General features: G+C 40.4%; 1 protein-coding gene across 3 annotated transcripts in view; it reads right to left on the bottom strand.

Moving 5' to 3' along the window:
* kcnt2b (potassium sodium-activated channel subfamily T member 2b) overlaps positions 1-17002 on the bottom strand; it is a 43631-nt gene that overhangs the window by 8656 nt on the left and 17973 nt on the right. For all 3 annotated transcript variants that reach the window (XM_089018737.1, XM_089018738.1, XM_089018736.1), the window contains exons 5-16: positions 15119-15167; positions 14705-14764; positions 12782-12856; positions 12480-12563; positions 11279-11373; positions 9449-9629; positions 5898-6062; positions 4734-4870; positions 4363-4426; positions 3813-3921; positions 943-1051; positions 524-580 (exon numbers count right to left, since the gene is read on the bottom strand). In XM_089018737.1, the coding sequence (XP_088874863.1) occupies positions 524-580; positions 943-1051; positions 3813-3921; positions 4363-4426; positions 4734-4870; positions 5898-6062; positions 9449-9629; positions 11279-11373; positions 12480-12563; positions 12782-12856; positions 14705-14764; positions 15119-15167 (1185 nt within the window). The remainder of the gene's footprint in view (positions 1-523; positions 581-942; positions 1052-3812; positions 3922-4362; positions 4427-4733; positions 4871-5897; positions 6063-9448; positions 9630-11278; positions 11374-12479; positions 12564-12781; positions 12857-14704; positions 14765-15118; positions 15168-17002) is intronic.

Genomic DNA, 17002 nt, shown 5'->3' on the forward strand with positions numbered 1-17002 from the left:
GTGGTCCGAAGGATTTACCACCCAAAGCTGGAGACTCAACGTCTTATATCTCTGTCACATCAATTTGATCAATACTTTGTTGAAAAAGGAAGGGAAACCTGACGGGAAACTCGCGCACACATAGAACAAGTGACGTGGACATGCGTGTTCTCATGGGGTGTACGGTTTTAGATGTGGAAGCTACTGAGGTGATAACAGGAAGCAAGGCTGTGGGGGTAGTGTGAACGTGGGTGGCCTGTGACAAAAAATGCAGAATAAACCAAGTGTTAAAGTGACTTTGCAGGCAGTAAAAAATTGGATGAATTCAATGTATTACAGCCGGGTCATGCGTCACTGCCCCAAGAAAAAAGCCACAGGGCAATGATTCCAATGTATGCGTACAAGCACTGACTGGCCACCATATTTGGTTCTCTTGGGCTGTAAAATCTGAGGGGAAAATTATTCCAGAGGAGTTCAGATTGTGAAATAATTCTTCTAAAACGTTTGTATATTTATGAAGGATGTGAATAGAAAGCAATCTTACCTGCTCAGGACTTGAAAGGCTCCTCCACGTTGCTTAAAGGCCTCCTGGGGTGCAGTTCTAAAGAAAAAGTACATCGTCGTTGAATGGTGAAAATCGTCGTTGAATGGTGCCGTTCATTTTAACGTGGGTACACTTGCACAAGTCTCATGAGATTCAGAACAATAATCGTATTATTGTTTTCTATCGAGTATGTATTCTACCGAGAGCTTTTCCTAATATTTTAATATTTTGCAACAGCATCTCAGTAGGATGTCTTGTGGTTTTACATGACTGCTAACCACAGTCACACTCATAAACATTTACAGTCTCAATAAAAATTGAGCATTATTCACAATCTCGTGCCCTACCCTTGCTTTAGGTATACCCAACATTTTTTGATTAAGGAGGGCTGACTTCCGAACAAATAACGGTGAACTCACTGTCCTCTGGAGGAGTGGATTAACAGAGTAATGAGTGTCGAAGTCCCAGGGCACACGCAGTTCAAAGCCAGCATGGCATACTTAAACTCTTCCTCACACACCACATGATCTGAGGACAAACAGGAAAGCGGCAACACAGTAGTGGAGGTCAGATAAGTGTGAGCTACCAGTGGTTGTCAGTCCATTTGTGTGTGTGTGTGTGTGTGTGTGTGTGGGTGGGTGTGTGTGCATGTGTGAGGATGACACACAGCATCGTTTAACGGTGCACCTTTCTTCATCAAACCACAAATGCTTGCTACGCTGAAGTTATTAAATTGCATTCAGATCCATCAAATGGATGCTGGGATATTTCCTCTTTGAACTATAAATGTCAGTCTGCTTGCTCCGTGCAAAATGTCAGGGGTTCTTCAAAATAAGAGCTCTGTGTCCTCTGGCAACACATGGCAAACTCATCCAGTGACTAGCCGTTAAGGTATTTCAGTCTGAATCAAGCCAGGTTTGCTTTGCTGGGGTTTCTCAAGGTTGACGTGACATTCTCAAAACGCCGATCGAGAGATGTCAAGAACCTTGATTTGACCAGAACTGAGCAGTATCACTGCTGCTCCTAGGTGGTCCCAAACTAAAGTCGATTTAATTTAATCCCTTCAGTCAGCAGCAGGGTCTCCGATACATCCTCGTGAGGTTTGTTCAGAGTTATCATGTTAAGTGGCATGGAATCCACTGTTAAATAATAACTATAAATTAAAAAGAAAAAGTCTCATTCACCATCACTTCCCATTAGTCAAACCAATTAGTAATTCAGTTCAAATGTATGGGTCCCATCATGAATTCAATACCCACAAAGGCAATCGAAACTAGCAGGACGAAATATGTCTTTGGCATTTCTACTGTAATTACCAAATGTCCCATTATGTGCTGATCAACAAAAATTCCATTCGATAAGATGACATTTTCCCATTGTGTGAGTGTGAGTGTGACTCTTGGTCTGGGTCTGACTCTGGAACTGAGTCTGGGTCTGAGTCTGTCCTCTGTTGCTCTGGCACGCACACACACACACACACACACACACACACACACACACACACACACACACACACACACACACACACACACACACACACACACACACACACACACACACACACACACACACACACACACACACACACACACACACACACACACACACACACACACACACACACACACACACACACACACACACACACACGCAATCTTACACTATTGACTGATCAGGACATATTTTTCACACTGACAAAAGATCCCTTTAAGTCCAATTATAAATCATCTTGAGGGATGAAAATTGAGCCCCACTGTAGCTCTTGGTCAGGCATGCATCCTTCTTTCGCTCATGATGCCATGTCTTGTCAATTGGGTTGTAACCGAAATAAAGTTAGCATTTTGCACTCTTGTAATTTAACTCTTACACTTGAGGTACATACAGTACCTATACATAAAAAACGGTGACTGTTCAGTATATTAATTTTTGCAGTCGTTCCACTTACGGTGTAACAACTGGTGTATCATTGGGCAGTATTTTCGTTTTATGTATTTTTTGACCAATCTGCCTTTCATTCACTGATTGGACATGATGTACAGTTGAACTGATAACTGAATGGAGAAAGACAAAAGGCCGCTTTCCTCCACCACTGACCATGCATCCTTCTTATGTCTTGGCAAAAGCAACAGAGCATTTAATATTTGTCGTGAGCTGTCTAGTCACTGCCGTCGCTGTATAATTCGTAATTATCTTACGTTCATAGTTGGCCAGGCAGCGTGGTGCTTCTCTGTGTAAGTCATCATTGAAAAAGAACTGGAGGCATCAAGCATTGATCCTCCAGCAAGCTTCGACACTGTCTTGTTCAATTCTTCTGATGCAGGATTTTGTTTTCTTTTTTCATTGAAATTATACTGCAAATAACCATTAAATGATGAAAAAAATAGAGAATCAACTTTAAAATTCTTCTTTATACATTTAAAGCTATCCTTAACCTTGCCCCTCCCCCATACCTATCTGACCTTCAAATTTCTATTCCCTCTCAAATTTCTATGGAGGACAGAGTTTTCGGCTGCTCTGCCCCCAAACTCTGGAACTCACTTCTTTCCTACATTCGTAACATCAATTCTCTTCCCACCTTCAAATCCCATCTCAAAACCCACTGATTTAAAATTCCATTTTCTGTGTAGCTCTATCTCTTCTTTCTATTTATAATTGTATTTTATTTATTATTGTATCTATGCTTGTCTGTGACTGTAAAGTGTCCTTGAACGCTTTGAAAGACGCTTGAAATAAAATGTATTATTATAAGAAGAACCCTGCATATCCCTACTGAAGTATAAGAGACATCACAAACTTGAAGTAGCTGCAGGTTTGTGTTTCTCGCTGTCGGGAAATTAAATGTCTTTCGTTAGGGATGTTTTAGTAACAACATGAACTAAGAGCATGTTGGTGTGTGAGGCTCATCCTTTTGGCTTAGAGCAGTCGGTCTTGTTAAAATGCCGCTCACACGCAAACATATCTTGCAGGTTTGACTGAAGTGGAAGCCCGGTCAATTGGAGAGGACAGAAACACGGATTGCGAAATAACATTTTCTATTATAGCGAGATCTCTCAGATCCAATATTCTTTTTGCACCTCTTCACCTGTGATACCTTCTCGGTGTGTTTGCACTGATGTTCTGTCTGCAGTACTTTGTCCTTCTCTTCAATTTTCAACCGATACTCTTCAAGCCTTCCAGATGTTGTTTTTCAATATCACAACCAAGCGTATTTTAGATTTCACAACCAAAATGAATTAGTGGATATAGATTTCAGATTGGCCACTAGACCCCCTTTTGAGTTTAGACCCACCTGCAAACTTCACATGAAACTTGTTCTCTGGCTTGAGGATCTGGACATACAGTGGACAGTTGGGAGCAAAGTCTTTCACTGCCCAGGCCCGCAGGATGGTCTGATGATCCTGTCCAAAGTGGACACGGGCGGCGGTAAAATTGATGACGCGAGGGCGACATAGGAGTGAAATTGAGCAACAGATTTTTTTATTAGCCGCATCAGATTGCAGACGTGATGTAATCATCTTCGTCAGCCAACAACTGTGAAGAGCAATCACGGTCCACACAGCATGTTGGATTTGGAACTGCTCTGGAATGACCTTGTGTCACGTTGTCTCAAAAAGATCAGGGCCGTGATGAAGGACCCAATATATATCCAACATTGCTTTTTACACCAAACAGAGAAAGGTGGGATATTGTCGTGACATGAAGTCAACTAATGGTGGAGTGTACGGGCAGTATAAAAAAAACACAGAATATTTTTGGCCACCTTTGCCAGTTTCAAGAATTCTTATTGGGCATTGTGAAAAAGCAAAAAGAGGGGTTAAGAAAATCAAAGTGTAACGTACAGCGGCGATACGGTCCACTTCAAACCGGTTACTGAGGATAAAGCAGGCTTCAGCATCATCCATCCTGCCGGCAGGTTGTGAGAGCGAGAAAGAGAGAATCAAGGGAAGACACAGGAAACGAGACTTTTGTTAGTTTCCGATAGAACCCGACAAACGTTGACAACAAATAGCGGAAATTTGATGATTGAGATGGTAGGGGAGCAGGAGATTAAAAAGGCAGCCTGAGGTGAAGCACGCTTAAAATTAAAAATCAGGTTGCGTTCAACTGCTTCCTCCAATTGTTGTTATTTTATGTTGCAAAGAAGAAAGTTAACAAGTGACAGAATGCCGATTTGTTCAGATCTATTTCCTATGTTGTTGCAGTGACTCACTTGGCCCTCATCAGGTCCTGGTCTTTGAGAGCAGAGCCTTGCAGGTAGATGACTCTTTGGGCCCACAGAGGAACGTGAAGTACTCTTCTAACCTGGACATCCATTTCTGCCGGGCATAAGATCACCACGTAGTAATCCTGTTTACACATACACACACATATACACACCTTTCACACAAAATTCATCATATGCTTGGCCACTTTGAGAGTAAACTCATCATCAGATTTACATCAAACATCTCTGTGAATAGAAATAATAAGAGCTCATTTTGTCGGTCTTCCTTTTAATTGCATCGAAATTGTATGAATGTGCGATTTTTGCAAGCTGAAACCGAACCTTGTTTTGATCTTTGTCAGAAGCCAGATTATTATAGTTCACCAAATAAGGAAAACAGAAATTCCCAAAATATTTTACAAATATTTTAACTATGGAAATGCTTAAAAAACTCAAATTCCATCTTACATTTTGAAAACTAACTCTAAATCCAGTAAAAATGTCAATTAAATGTATTTCAGTATAGCTGTACGTACGCACAGAAGAAGGTCTAACAAGTTTTTGAAAATTGAAGTTTACTTTAACTCATTCACTGCCAGATGATATGTGTCCACTCCAGTGCCAGGGTTTATGACCACATAAACATTAAATGCAGCATAGGAATCCTTAGACCCTTTTCTTTCATCATAAAAAAAGAGTTAATTCCTAAGTTATATGGGTCTGGAGTTATCTGAGCTTGAAATTGGGACGGCTGTACAACAGGTGAATGCTGCCCCCTCGTGGGAGGGAAAAACATCACCAGAGGTCTGACCAGCGCTTTATGAGCACCCCCCGCCAAAAAAAACCAAAAATAAATCTGAAAACATTTGGGAATGGCGCGCCAAGTCATGCTTTTCAATTCCCGAATAAATTTGGGAACGGCAGTGAATGAGTTTGAATGATTTTATTGCACAATACACACTGCGTTTTTTTCCCGTCTATTCTTGCAGTCGACCGAATTGTTCCAAAAATATACTAAATTCATTAAAACCAAAGCTAATTAACACTGATTTAATTAAATGTCTAAAATGATAATATCCGGGTAGGCTGCACAATCTCAGCAAGTCTACTCCTGCAATATGATCGCGCCAGCCGCTGCATTGATCTTGCGTGTTGCAATCGTTAATGCACCTGCAGCCGAGGGTGAGCGAAAAATTCATTCAGGAAGTCCATGAGGAGGTCAATCTTGAGACAGCTGACGCACAGCACCACGTGCTTCTCCGTCTGCGCCCGGTAACGGCTGTAGTTTCCGCCGGATTTTTGACGCTCCATCCACAGGAAGGCCAGCTGCTCAAACTGTAAATTGGAATGATATCAGACATTGAGCATTAGATTTAAGCAGGGAAATGTGCTGTCTGATTGATTTGGCAAAAGCCAGTCACTTCAGTGAGCCAGTGAGCTGGAGGTTTCACCCAATGAAATGTGTGGACTATTTTAGAGCAAAACGCTCCATAAACATGTTGAGTGTGCTGCTCCGAAAATGTCGTAATTTGGAATAGCATAATTCCCTCTAAATTTTTTACAACACTTTTTAGTGACTCCTTTTCGGCTGTATTGCTTTCACAATATAATGAGAAATATACACCTGACACAAACGGGCTAACTCATTTTTTCCCACCACCCATAACTTTTTATTTTTTCTGAAAGTAGTTACGGCATATAGTTTTCTCATAATTTCTAAGGTGCGGGTATGAAGAAAAGTTTCTTTTAACTCGTTTACTGCCAGACGATGTGCAAACATGTGTCCACTCCTTGACCAGAGTTTTTGGCATTTTCCCTCAAATTGCAGGACTCACAGAATATTGAGTTTTAGGACAGAACAGAAACATTCAACACAGTGTTAGAAACCTTAGAATATCTTCTTTCATCAAAAAAAAGAGTTAATTCCTAAGTTATATGGGTCTGGAGTTATCTGAGCTCAAAATGGGAGCAGCTGTACAAAATACATTGCAATACATAATGATTTATATAGCGCTTAAACAACAGCTGAATCTGTAACAAAACGCTAACATGGACAAAAGGCAAATGTAGCCCCCTTGTGGAATGGAAAAAGCATTGCCAGAGGTCTGATCAGCGCTTTATCGAGACCCCCGCAAGAAAAAAAACAAAACCTGAACAAATTCGGGAATGCCGCTGCTTGTCACACTTTTCAATTCCCGAACAAATTCGGCAATGGGAGCGAATGAGTTAATAACACAGTCCAAAAACATGGCCGTGATTATTTTAAAATATTTTCCTGTTTTGACAGAAAAACAGAAATGTTGTTGTAAAATGTCTTTATAGTAAAAATATTTATAACTTAACGAAATGCACTTATGGTGCTATGCTCCAATGGCATATTATTCACAATTGACATTTTTTTTTTTAAAGGAACTGTTAAAATGCCACTTTTTACACTGATGCTTCTAAATATGACAGCCTTCCATGACGCATCCTCATTAAAGTCAACTTTGATACACTTTCCTTTTCTGTTCTGCTTTAACAACAAATCACCCATCCATGAATTTATTTCTCTTGAGAAACAGATTTATCTCTAAAATTGCCTTAGAGTCATTAAGTAGTGTCTCAGATTTTAAAAATAAATGTCAATTGTAAAAGAGTTGTGACCCAAAGTATTTTCCGGACACAAACTGTCACACACATGTCAACGGCTCGAGGTGACAATTTGTTTGGATGCTTCTTTAGTGCGGGTGGCCGAGCAGATAAACATCATTGATTTTGTGCCGAGACAACATCGGCGGTGAGTGAAAAGCTGGGATCCATTGACGTGAATCCATGACAACAGACAGCTTTCTCCAGTGGCATCTTTGTTGGTTGCTTACAGGAGGGGGAGTCGTATCAATATAACTTGCGGTATTGATGATAGCATAACACAGTGTGAAGGTTTAATAAATAGATTGTGTATGTGTTTGGTTTGTGCAGGAAAATGCAGGGGTACAAGTAAGGAAATAGAAAAACTATTGCGAAAAATTAATGATGCGTTCTGAGGCTTCCCAGTGTTGGTCATGGCAGTACACGGACATGTACATACACACGGGCTGGGGGTTAGGACCATGCCGAGCCCAAATCTAAATGTCAAAGGGGTATTTATGGAACAGAACAGGGAGACTGAATTGAGAAGGACATGACATGGTGTCCATGTTACTCATCCACATATTGTCAGTACCTGGTGCAGTTCTATTTCTATTTTATTATTCATGTTTTTCAATTTTAGGGATATTATCTGCTCAAGAGTCACATTCCATGAACAGTAGCATTGTTCGACTAAATACTGTACATTTCAGCAAAAATAAACATAAATATAACCTTTATATAAAACCACATAAAAATATACATTGTTTGATATTTTTTGTATTTATGTATTAGACATAAAATAACACTCAAACACATTTTCCTCATCCCTGTGGAAATGTTATTGCACACTTCAGCCGGCAAGGCCTGTCCAAACTGCGGTAATAATTAAGAAATACATTTTAACTCATTCACTGCCAGATGATGTGCAAAAATGTGTCCACTCCATTGCCAGGGGTTTTGTCATTTTCACTCAAATTGCAGGCCCCACAGAATATTGAGTTTTAGCACTACTTAAACATTCAAGGCAGCGTAGTCACTCTTCTTTCATCATAAAAAAACGTTAATTCCTGAGTAATATGGGTCTGGAGTTATCTGAGCTTGAAATGGTGACGGCTGGACAAAATACAAGACATATTGATTGACTGTATATAGCGCTTTAACAACTGCTAAAGCTGTAACAAAGTGCTAACATGGACAAAAGGCAAATGCTGCCCCCTCGTGGAAGGGAAAAACATTGCCGGAGGTATGACCAGCGCTTTATCAGCAAAATGCAAACAAATTCGGGAATGGCGCTCCACGTCACACTTTACAATTCCTGAATGCATTCGGGAATGGCAGCGAACGAGTTAAAATGCAACGTTAGGATTTTGATCAAATGTAAAGAATGTAGTTTGAATTCAAAGCACACAAATCGTTTATTGGTTCCTTTATGCTAATGGGATAGCAACTGACCTAAAATCAACCCTTTGAATGTACTTTTAGTACCGTAAAAGTATCTATATGAAAACGTGAATCATCCCATCTGATCTCCAGTGCCGACACCCTTATCTCTTTTATAGCTGTCGACACACTCAGGCATGTACACACATACGCACTCACACTTAGAATATTATTTGTATTAGCCCTCTTTTGCCTGTTGAGAGATGGACATGATTGGAAATTGTTTAGAGAGGATGAAACTCACACATTCGAGTAGGCGTTCCAAACCAATGTGTGTGCGTGTGTATTGTGTTGCTCAGTGTATGGCTGGGAATTGGGAAAGTGAGTGAGTTCGCTGCATAAAAATAGCGTCGCAAATCAACGTAGAATGGATGAAATGAGTCACCGACGTGTGTCTGTGTGAGTTTGTCTCAAAGTAACCTTCGTTGAAATGAGTTTACTAGGCTAAGTGTGCAATTCAATCTTTCAATTGAAGACGTCATTTTAAAATGGCTATTATGCAATTCATCGTCGACAGCCTGGAATTACTCACAATGTTGAACAAACATGTCATTGTGGAATTGTTCGCAATGGTCAATTTGGTTTTACTGCTTTCTTCTATTGTGTGTTTCTTCTATTTTTTAACTTAATTTAATTAATTTTTCTTATACCATCATTTTCTCTCTCACCTGAATGGGAAGCACAATGAGCGCCACGAAGATCATGATGACCACCAGCAGCTGTGAGGGCCAGATCTGTGGGGTGACGTCCCCAAAGCCCACCGTGGAGAAGGTGACGACGCAGAAGTAAAGCGAATCGAACAAGGTCAGATTGTTGCCGGCTCGCTCCAGGTGCTGGATGCCGCAGATGCTTTTTTAGTGAAGAGATAAGGAAAAATATATCACAGGAAAGCGTTGTGAGGTTATGCAATCGCTGGCCACTATAGTGGGTGCACCTGCATTGAAATACTACCTTTGATATTGTCATACTTGTAATCGTGTTCTACTTTAATGAAAATGTTATTTCAGTTTTTCTTGTTTTGCTTAGGTAGAGTTAATTATCTAAACACAAATGGTGGAGTAACACAGCTTGAAGGACAATACTAAGCAGAAATATATATCCATTATCCTCTTCCAACAACAAGTGCTATTACTGCTTCTTATTGATGTGTTTTGAACGATTAGATATCTGTATTATATACAGTACTCCAGTTTCCTCCCACATTCCAAAAACATGCATGGCAGGTTAACTCATTCACTGCCAGACGATGTATAAAAATGTGTCCACTCTAGTGCCAGGGTTTTTGTCATTGTCACTCAAATTCCAGAACCCACAGAATATTGAGTTTTAGGACTACATAAACATTCAATACGGCAGTAGAAACCCTAAACTCTCTTCTTTCATCAGAAACAGAGTTAATTCCTAAATTATATGGGTCTAGGGTTATCTGAGCTTGAAATACGTGTGGCCGTCCAAAATACAATGCAATACATACATAGATACATATTGGCACGTTAACAACAGCTGAACCTGGAATAAAGCGCTAACATGGAAAAAAAAAGAAATGCTGCCCCCTCGTGGAAGGGGAAAAAAATTGCCAAAGGGCTGACCAGCGCTTTATCGGCAGTCCCAGCAAGAAAAACAAAAACACGAACAAATTCGGGAATGGCGCTCCACGTCACACTTTACAATTCCTGAATACATTCGGGAATGGCAGTGAATGAGTTAATGGAACACTCAGAATTTTTCCTTGATTGATTGATCATCTCTGTGTGCCTCGTGATTGGCTGCTAACCAGTTCCGAGTGTTCCCCTCCTACTGCCCGAAGATAGCTTAGATAGATTTCATCAACTCCCGTGCGGACCCTTATGAGGATAAGCGGATTACAAAATGGATGGACTTGTTATACAGCCCCCTGGTGGTCAGGATTCATATAACAGGAAGAAGCTCTGGCAGTGTTGATATAAACTGAGCATAACTTTTTGCCCTTCGGTGCGTGTAAATGCCGTCAGAGTAGAATAATTCTTGAATATGATGTAAGACATATTTTATATTGGATGTCTTTTGCCGGTATACTGAATGAAGTGTTTGAGTAGACGGGTGGATGCCTTCCAGACCTAATGTGTGGAACAGCGCACATTATAAAGTCTTAAATGGATGAGAGCAGACCATCGCTGCCGTCTATATGGGATTTAAACAAAAATAAATGTCAGCATTGGGATTCGTCATTGCGCTATTGTCGATTTTTAAAGATGCGCTGAGCCGTTGTTGCTTTGGAACAATCACCGCTTGTCATGTTTCGTCGCTGTCTCGCACTCGCAGTCACCAATTATCTTCCTGCTTTGTTTTATTCCCTGTGTTCTCCCTCCATCTCAGTGTTACCGCATGTTTCAGCACACCGTTGTTTTCCGTCTTTCCTTTCACCCATCTGCCCTCTTCCTTCCCCAAGCTAGGAAATCACTTCCCGTCCATTTCATGTTCATTTTGCCGTTGGTCCTCAAGTCTATGCGGGTACCCACCATGTAAACATGAGACACACCAACGTGCTGATGAGTATCACCACCTGGTTGAACATGGCCGAGTGTGTCCGCTGGATGGCCCTGTGCAGGTCGTTCTGCAGAGGGACGCAAAATGAAGGAGACGTCACATGAAGCGTGCAAAAGGAAACGGTGCCCGGAGGTGCGCTGCTTAGGTCTTAAACAGATCGGACGTGTGCTTGGTGGAGCGTGGGAGAAAGAATGTTTCCTGAAATAGTGGCTTTACCTGTAATAGATGCCATGTCCTAATTCAATGCCAATTCATCCATAGATGACCAAAAAAACACGTAACAATCTGTACTGGTCAATGTATTTCTTTATTTTTTTCTGCAACAAAATTGTACAGACACTCCCCTACTTATGAACATTCGAGTTACGAAAAACGGTACTTACGAACATTCTTATAGTCATATATTTAGTCTTTTCTCCAGTTGTACTTATACATATCTTTATAGAGCATATATTTTATTAAATGTTTTTTTTCAGTACAAACCAATACAGGTTACTTATGCAAGCCTTAAAAATACCTATATAAACCTTAAACATACTAATTGTACAAACACTCCCCTACTTATGAACATTCGAGTTACGAAAAACGACACTTAAGAACATTTTTGTCGTAACATATTTAGTCTTTTCTCCAGTTGTACTTGTACATATCTTTATAGAGCATATATTTTATTAAATGTTTTTCAGTACAAACCAATACAGGTTACTTATGCAAGCCTTAAAATACCTATATAAACCTTAAACATACTAATTGTACAAACACTCCCCTACTTATGAACATTTGAGTTACAAAAAACGATACTTAAGAACATTTTTTTGTCGTAACATATGTAGTATTCTCTCCAGTTGTACATATGCATATCTTTATAGAGCATATATTTTATTAAATGTTTATTTTTCAGTACAAACCAATACAGGTTACATATACATGCCTAAAACATACTTATATCAACCTTAAACATGCTTATATAATCCTTAAACATACATTTCATACTAAAGTGAGAGTTTTGAAATGCGCTTCGAAATAAAATGTATTATTATTTATCCAACATGGCACTGAAGCAACTTACAAACAAATTCACCTTACGAACGACCGTTCGGCACGTATCTCGTTCGTAAATTGGGGAGCGTCTGTATACACATGGTGTAGGATTGAGTGGATTACTTGACTCACTATCATGTTCTCCAAAGCATGTTTTGCCAGCCAGCAATTCAGGAAAACAGGAATGAAGAGATTTGTGAAGGAGGGCAAAATCACCTGTGGGGGTACAAGAAACAAAGAAAATGTCACTTCTGCTTATTTGTCCTATAGAATGCAAGCGAGATCGTCTCCGGGGGAGTGGAAGCCTACTGTGTCACCCATGAGTGCCATCCGTCTACAGTAGCGGCAGGTAATAAACGCGTATTACGGAAGGGAAGGGAAGGTGCTGTTTGAGAGTGCTTTCGGTGTTCAGTGGTGCATGTTTTTCCACTCACAGTGATCATGAAGGGGACAGCGCTGATCATCTCCAGAATGAATGGGACACGTAGTACTTGCTCCCAGACGTTGCCCTGGAAACATAAAGCGCATACAAGAGGTCAGGGAACTCCATTGTCATGGCGACTCCCGCGGGCGGGATTACCGCATAACAGGCCTGTTTAGCGGAAGGGGACATGTTGGAAGCTTGAAATGGAAGGCCGGTTTATACAAGTCGCATGAGTGCCATTTAAGGGGCAATAGCATTTACTCGGTCTGAGCTGCCTCCGGTTAACATGGCAGCTTTTTATCTGACCCCGTCCTTGAAGAGTGTAGGTGGACGTGCTCACATCTCCTGTGTCCACTCGGTTGGCTTTAAAGCGTTGGCATTAATGCACACATGGGGCCCGTCAGAGGCTTATAGTGCCAAGCACATGAAAGGCATGGGCACACCTGGATGGATCGACACCCCGCAGTAGCAACACGGGGGCTCCCCCAAAATCCGTCTCATGTATAAATATTTGGACACTTTGGAAGTCGTCCACCCAGTCAGGCGGTGCACACTCACACTGATTTGGAACATAATATTCTGAAAGGTCTTGATCAATTTTTTTTGCACCCAAGTCTATACGTCTGTGTAAGCTCTCAGTCGTACAGGAGTGGTCCATCGATGAAAAGGTTTCTTCTGCCGTTATCTGTACTTCTTTGAAGGTGTCGGACGCTTTGCTTCTTATCCAAGAGGCTTCGTCAGCGAACTAAAGTCTTTTACTGGTAGTTTCGGCCCTATATATATATATATATATATATATATATCCCTACTGTCCAGACGTGGCGGTGCCAAACTCTGCTGTGATTGGTCCCTGCTCTCAGGTTGGGGGGAGCAGAGGACTACTCCTTGCGGCTATACTGATTACTTCTATTGTCCTGACTGATTACTTCTATTGTCCTGCCTGAGTATGAGTACTACGACAGGCCTGATTGCCCCATTTGCTCTGGTATCACCTCATCAGCATACCTAAGCCTATGTTGCCTAAGAGGTCTGTTGTACGAACAATCCGAATTGAACCTCACGCCACCAAGGCGATTTAGTGAAAGATTTTGCTGTTTTCAAGTGTATAATTTTTTTTAAAGTATTTGCCAGCACAGTCTTAAGCCAATATCTCGGTATTGCACTTCTAGGAAAAAAAACTATTAAATTGTTTTACCTTAATTTTCCAAACAATGCAATCAAGCTATTTGCTTACTTTTTATGTCCTCTGAGTCCACCAATGGTTCAAGTGAAGAAGGAAAATAAAATGCTCGACTTTAGAAATTATAACATTTTATTACATGCGTAACTTTTTACAATGTCGGGTATGTGTGTGTAAAAACCATAATCGATATATACATAATAGTTCAAAGCATGTTTATCCACAATTGGTTGACAAAATTTATATCTAAAACTGCAAAATTAAATAGATTAATTAATGTTGATGATCACATATAATAGCTGGGGTGCAATTTTGCACCATGGGAAACCAAGGACCCCATGTACCTTAACTTATTCACCGCCATTCCCAAATTTAATGTTTTTCCCTCCCACGAGCGGTTGGCATTTTCCTTTTGTACAGCCACCCCCACATATTACTCCAGACCCATATAACTTATGAATTAACTCTTTTTTTCTGATGAAAGAAGAGAGTCTAAGGTTTCTTACGCTGCATTGAATGTTTATGTAGTCCTAAAATTCAATATTCTGTGGGTCTTGCAATATGAGTGAAAATGACAAAAACCCTGGCACTGGAGTGGACACCTTTTTGCACGTCTGGCAGTGAATGAGTTAATGTGGGCCTTAAACTGATGTTCTGTATTATAGACAAAATACATATTACTAGGAAAACAGGCTTCTGACAACGTTTACACCAACATTTTCGTAAAAAAAATATATTCCTACAGCAACTCACCTTGTAGCTAAGATACACAAGCAACATGGTTTCTGAAAAGCTGATAAAAGCCACGAACACCTGCAAAAAGAGAGAGAGGGGGAAGACTACTGTGAAAGAGAGAGTGGGAAAACTCGTGTTAAAAAGAGAGAGCAGACGGGGAGTTGAGAAAGTCAGAGAGAGAAATTAGGCATGTTAGAAGAGAGTGTGGGTGGCATCAGTGGGCGTGCTGATGACTGAGCGACACAGTGAAAAAAAAGCCATGTGAGCAACGTGTGCTGTGATTGCGTCCACTTTTATGTTCATTAGCGTGCCATTATTCAAATCTCGTTAGACGTATGCAAATGAAATAAGGGATTGACGAATAACCTATCAATGGAAAGCACACGTACCAAAGGTATAATTACAACACACAAGTTGTCTATTCTGTCTGACCTGCAGGGCCCACAGGGGAAGAGGTCTCTCCACCCAGATGATCAGCTTCCTGCCAGGTGCAAGGACATGACAGGACAAAGGAGCAAAAGGTACAACCGATGAGGTGGTGGACATTTTGGAAGAAAGAGAATTCAGAGTCAAATTCAGATTGCGTCAAATAGTCCGCTTGCAGCACCATCATATTATAGACACGAGGTAATAAATAAAAACAACGTAGTAATGAACGTAAAAAGCAACAATTAGCAGCCATGCTCACAATGCTGCATTACTGCCCTTGTTAAAGTGGTAAACGGTATGCAGGCCATTTATGTAGCTGTCCAAGCTGTTTCTTGGTTAATGGATGCGCCTGTGTGTGCGTGTGCATTATATTATGCTCATAATTGGGCTATTTTCCCGACAACAGGAGTGTCACTGTGGTCACACTAACCCTGTCAGTGACTCACACCAAGAAAATGCAGTTACAAATATTTTTGAGCGCTTCCTACCAATTAGAGTGCATTGTTATATTTTTAAATTGAAACCTATTCACTTTTATGCAAATAGACTTGATACTGACAATAGGTGCAAATGACAGCTAATTTTAATAACATATTGACATAATTCAACCTACTGTGCATGTTTGCTTTAAACAAAGGATGAATGAATTTTCCCAAAACTGTCACAACCATTATTTTTTTCTGTCAGCTCCTTCATAATAGTGATTCACATTTTTGTTTAGGAATTATATCAAATTTTGATGGGAATCTGTCATAATTTGGGTGTTATTGGGTCACATTTCCACAAATTAATGACACCGCATAGCATTTTGTAAACATTTTACAAAATTGTGCAAAAAGCCGGTCTGCATTATGACACTATACCGGCAACATCCAAAACACTTAACTATGCACATTTTTCCACATTTTCAGACATTTATTTATTTATTTGCTTTTGCATACAAAGTCCGACTAAATTCTGGAAAATATGATGTTGAGTGCCATTGCTGAATTTGTTTTTCTTGCCTTGCTGATAAAGCGCTGGTCAGACCATAATGACCTCCAGGATATTTATAGATCCCTCAATTTATTTTTATGTCGTGGTTCTTGCATTTTCTTGTAAAATCCTACTAAATTGTGTTGTTTATAGGCTAAAAAATGCTACACAAACAAGTACTTTTAGAGTAGAGTAATATTTTCCACACAGATTGTTTATTTCCTTTTTTGAATTCTGGTAGGAACATAATCAGGTAATTTTTCATAGTCATTTTCCAATTTTTTTTAAGCTTTTCTGTTTAATTTCCATCCAGTTTATTTGTGTATTTATGTATATGATCCTAAACTGTGGTTTTAACTTGCTCAAAAAAAGTGCTGGCGAAAATAGTCTTAATTTTGGCATATTTTTCCACGTTTCTGTTGTTTTGTTTCAAAAATATTTTTGCCTGTTTTCCACTAATTACATTGCATTGGATTTTTGCTTCAATCTTTCTAAATTCTGAGGAGGAAAAAAATGCATCACCACCAAGATGAGCAACTGCTAAAATAGACAAGATACTTGTACCAGCACCGCCAACAGCCCATATTTTCATATTGTAGGCGAAAAGTGAGATTCACACAGTCAAATGGAAATTTACAGCCTTATTTGGAGAAAAAGGAGCCCCTCCCCCACGTCTCCCTAAGCGCCACCCTTCCAAAGACACCCTGGGGCCTATCATGGCTGCTTGCCTGCTTGATCGCTCCTAGTCGTCGGCCACCTGCAGCAGTAGGCGGCAGCAGCCTTATCCCTGAGCTCGCTCTGTCATAGTCCTTATTCATTTGGAGCCGGAGCTTAGCCAGCGTCACCGACCACCGATTAGATCAATAAGTCGTTGGGCTGGAAACATGGAGTGGCCTTCCGGGTGGTGGTGAG

The sequence above is a fragment of the Hippocampus bargibanti genome, linkage group LG17 (genome assembly GCF_051943395.1).
Source record: "Hippocampus bargibanti isolate YZ-2025 linkage group LG17, ASM5194339v1, whole genome shotgun sequence".
NCBI lineage: Eukaryota > Metazoa > Chordata > Actinopteri > Syngnathiformes > Syngnathidae > Hippocampus > Hippocampus bargibanti.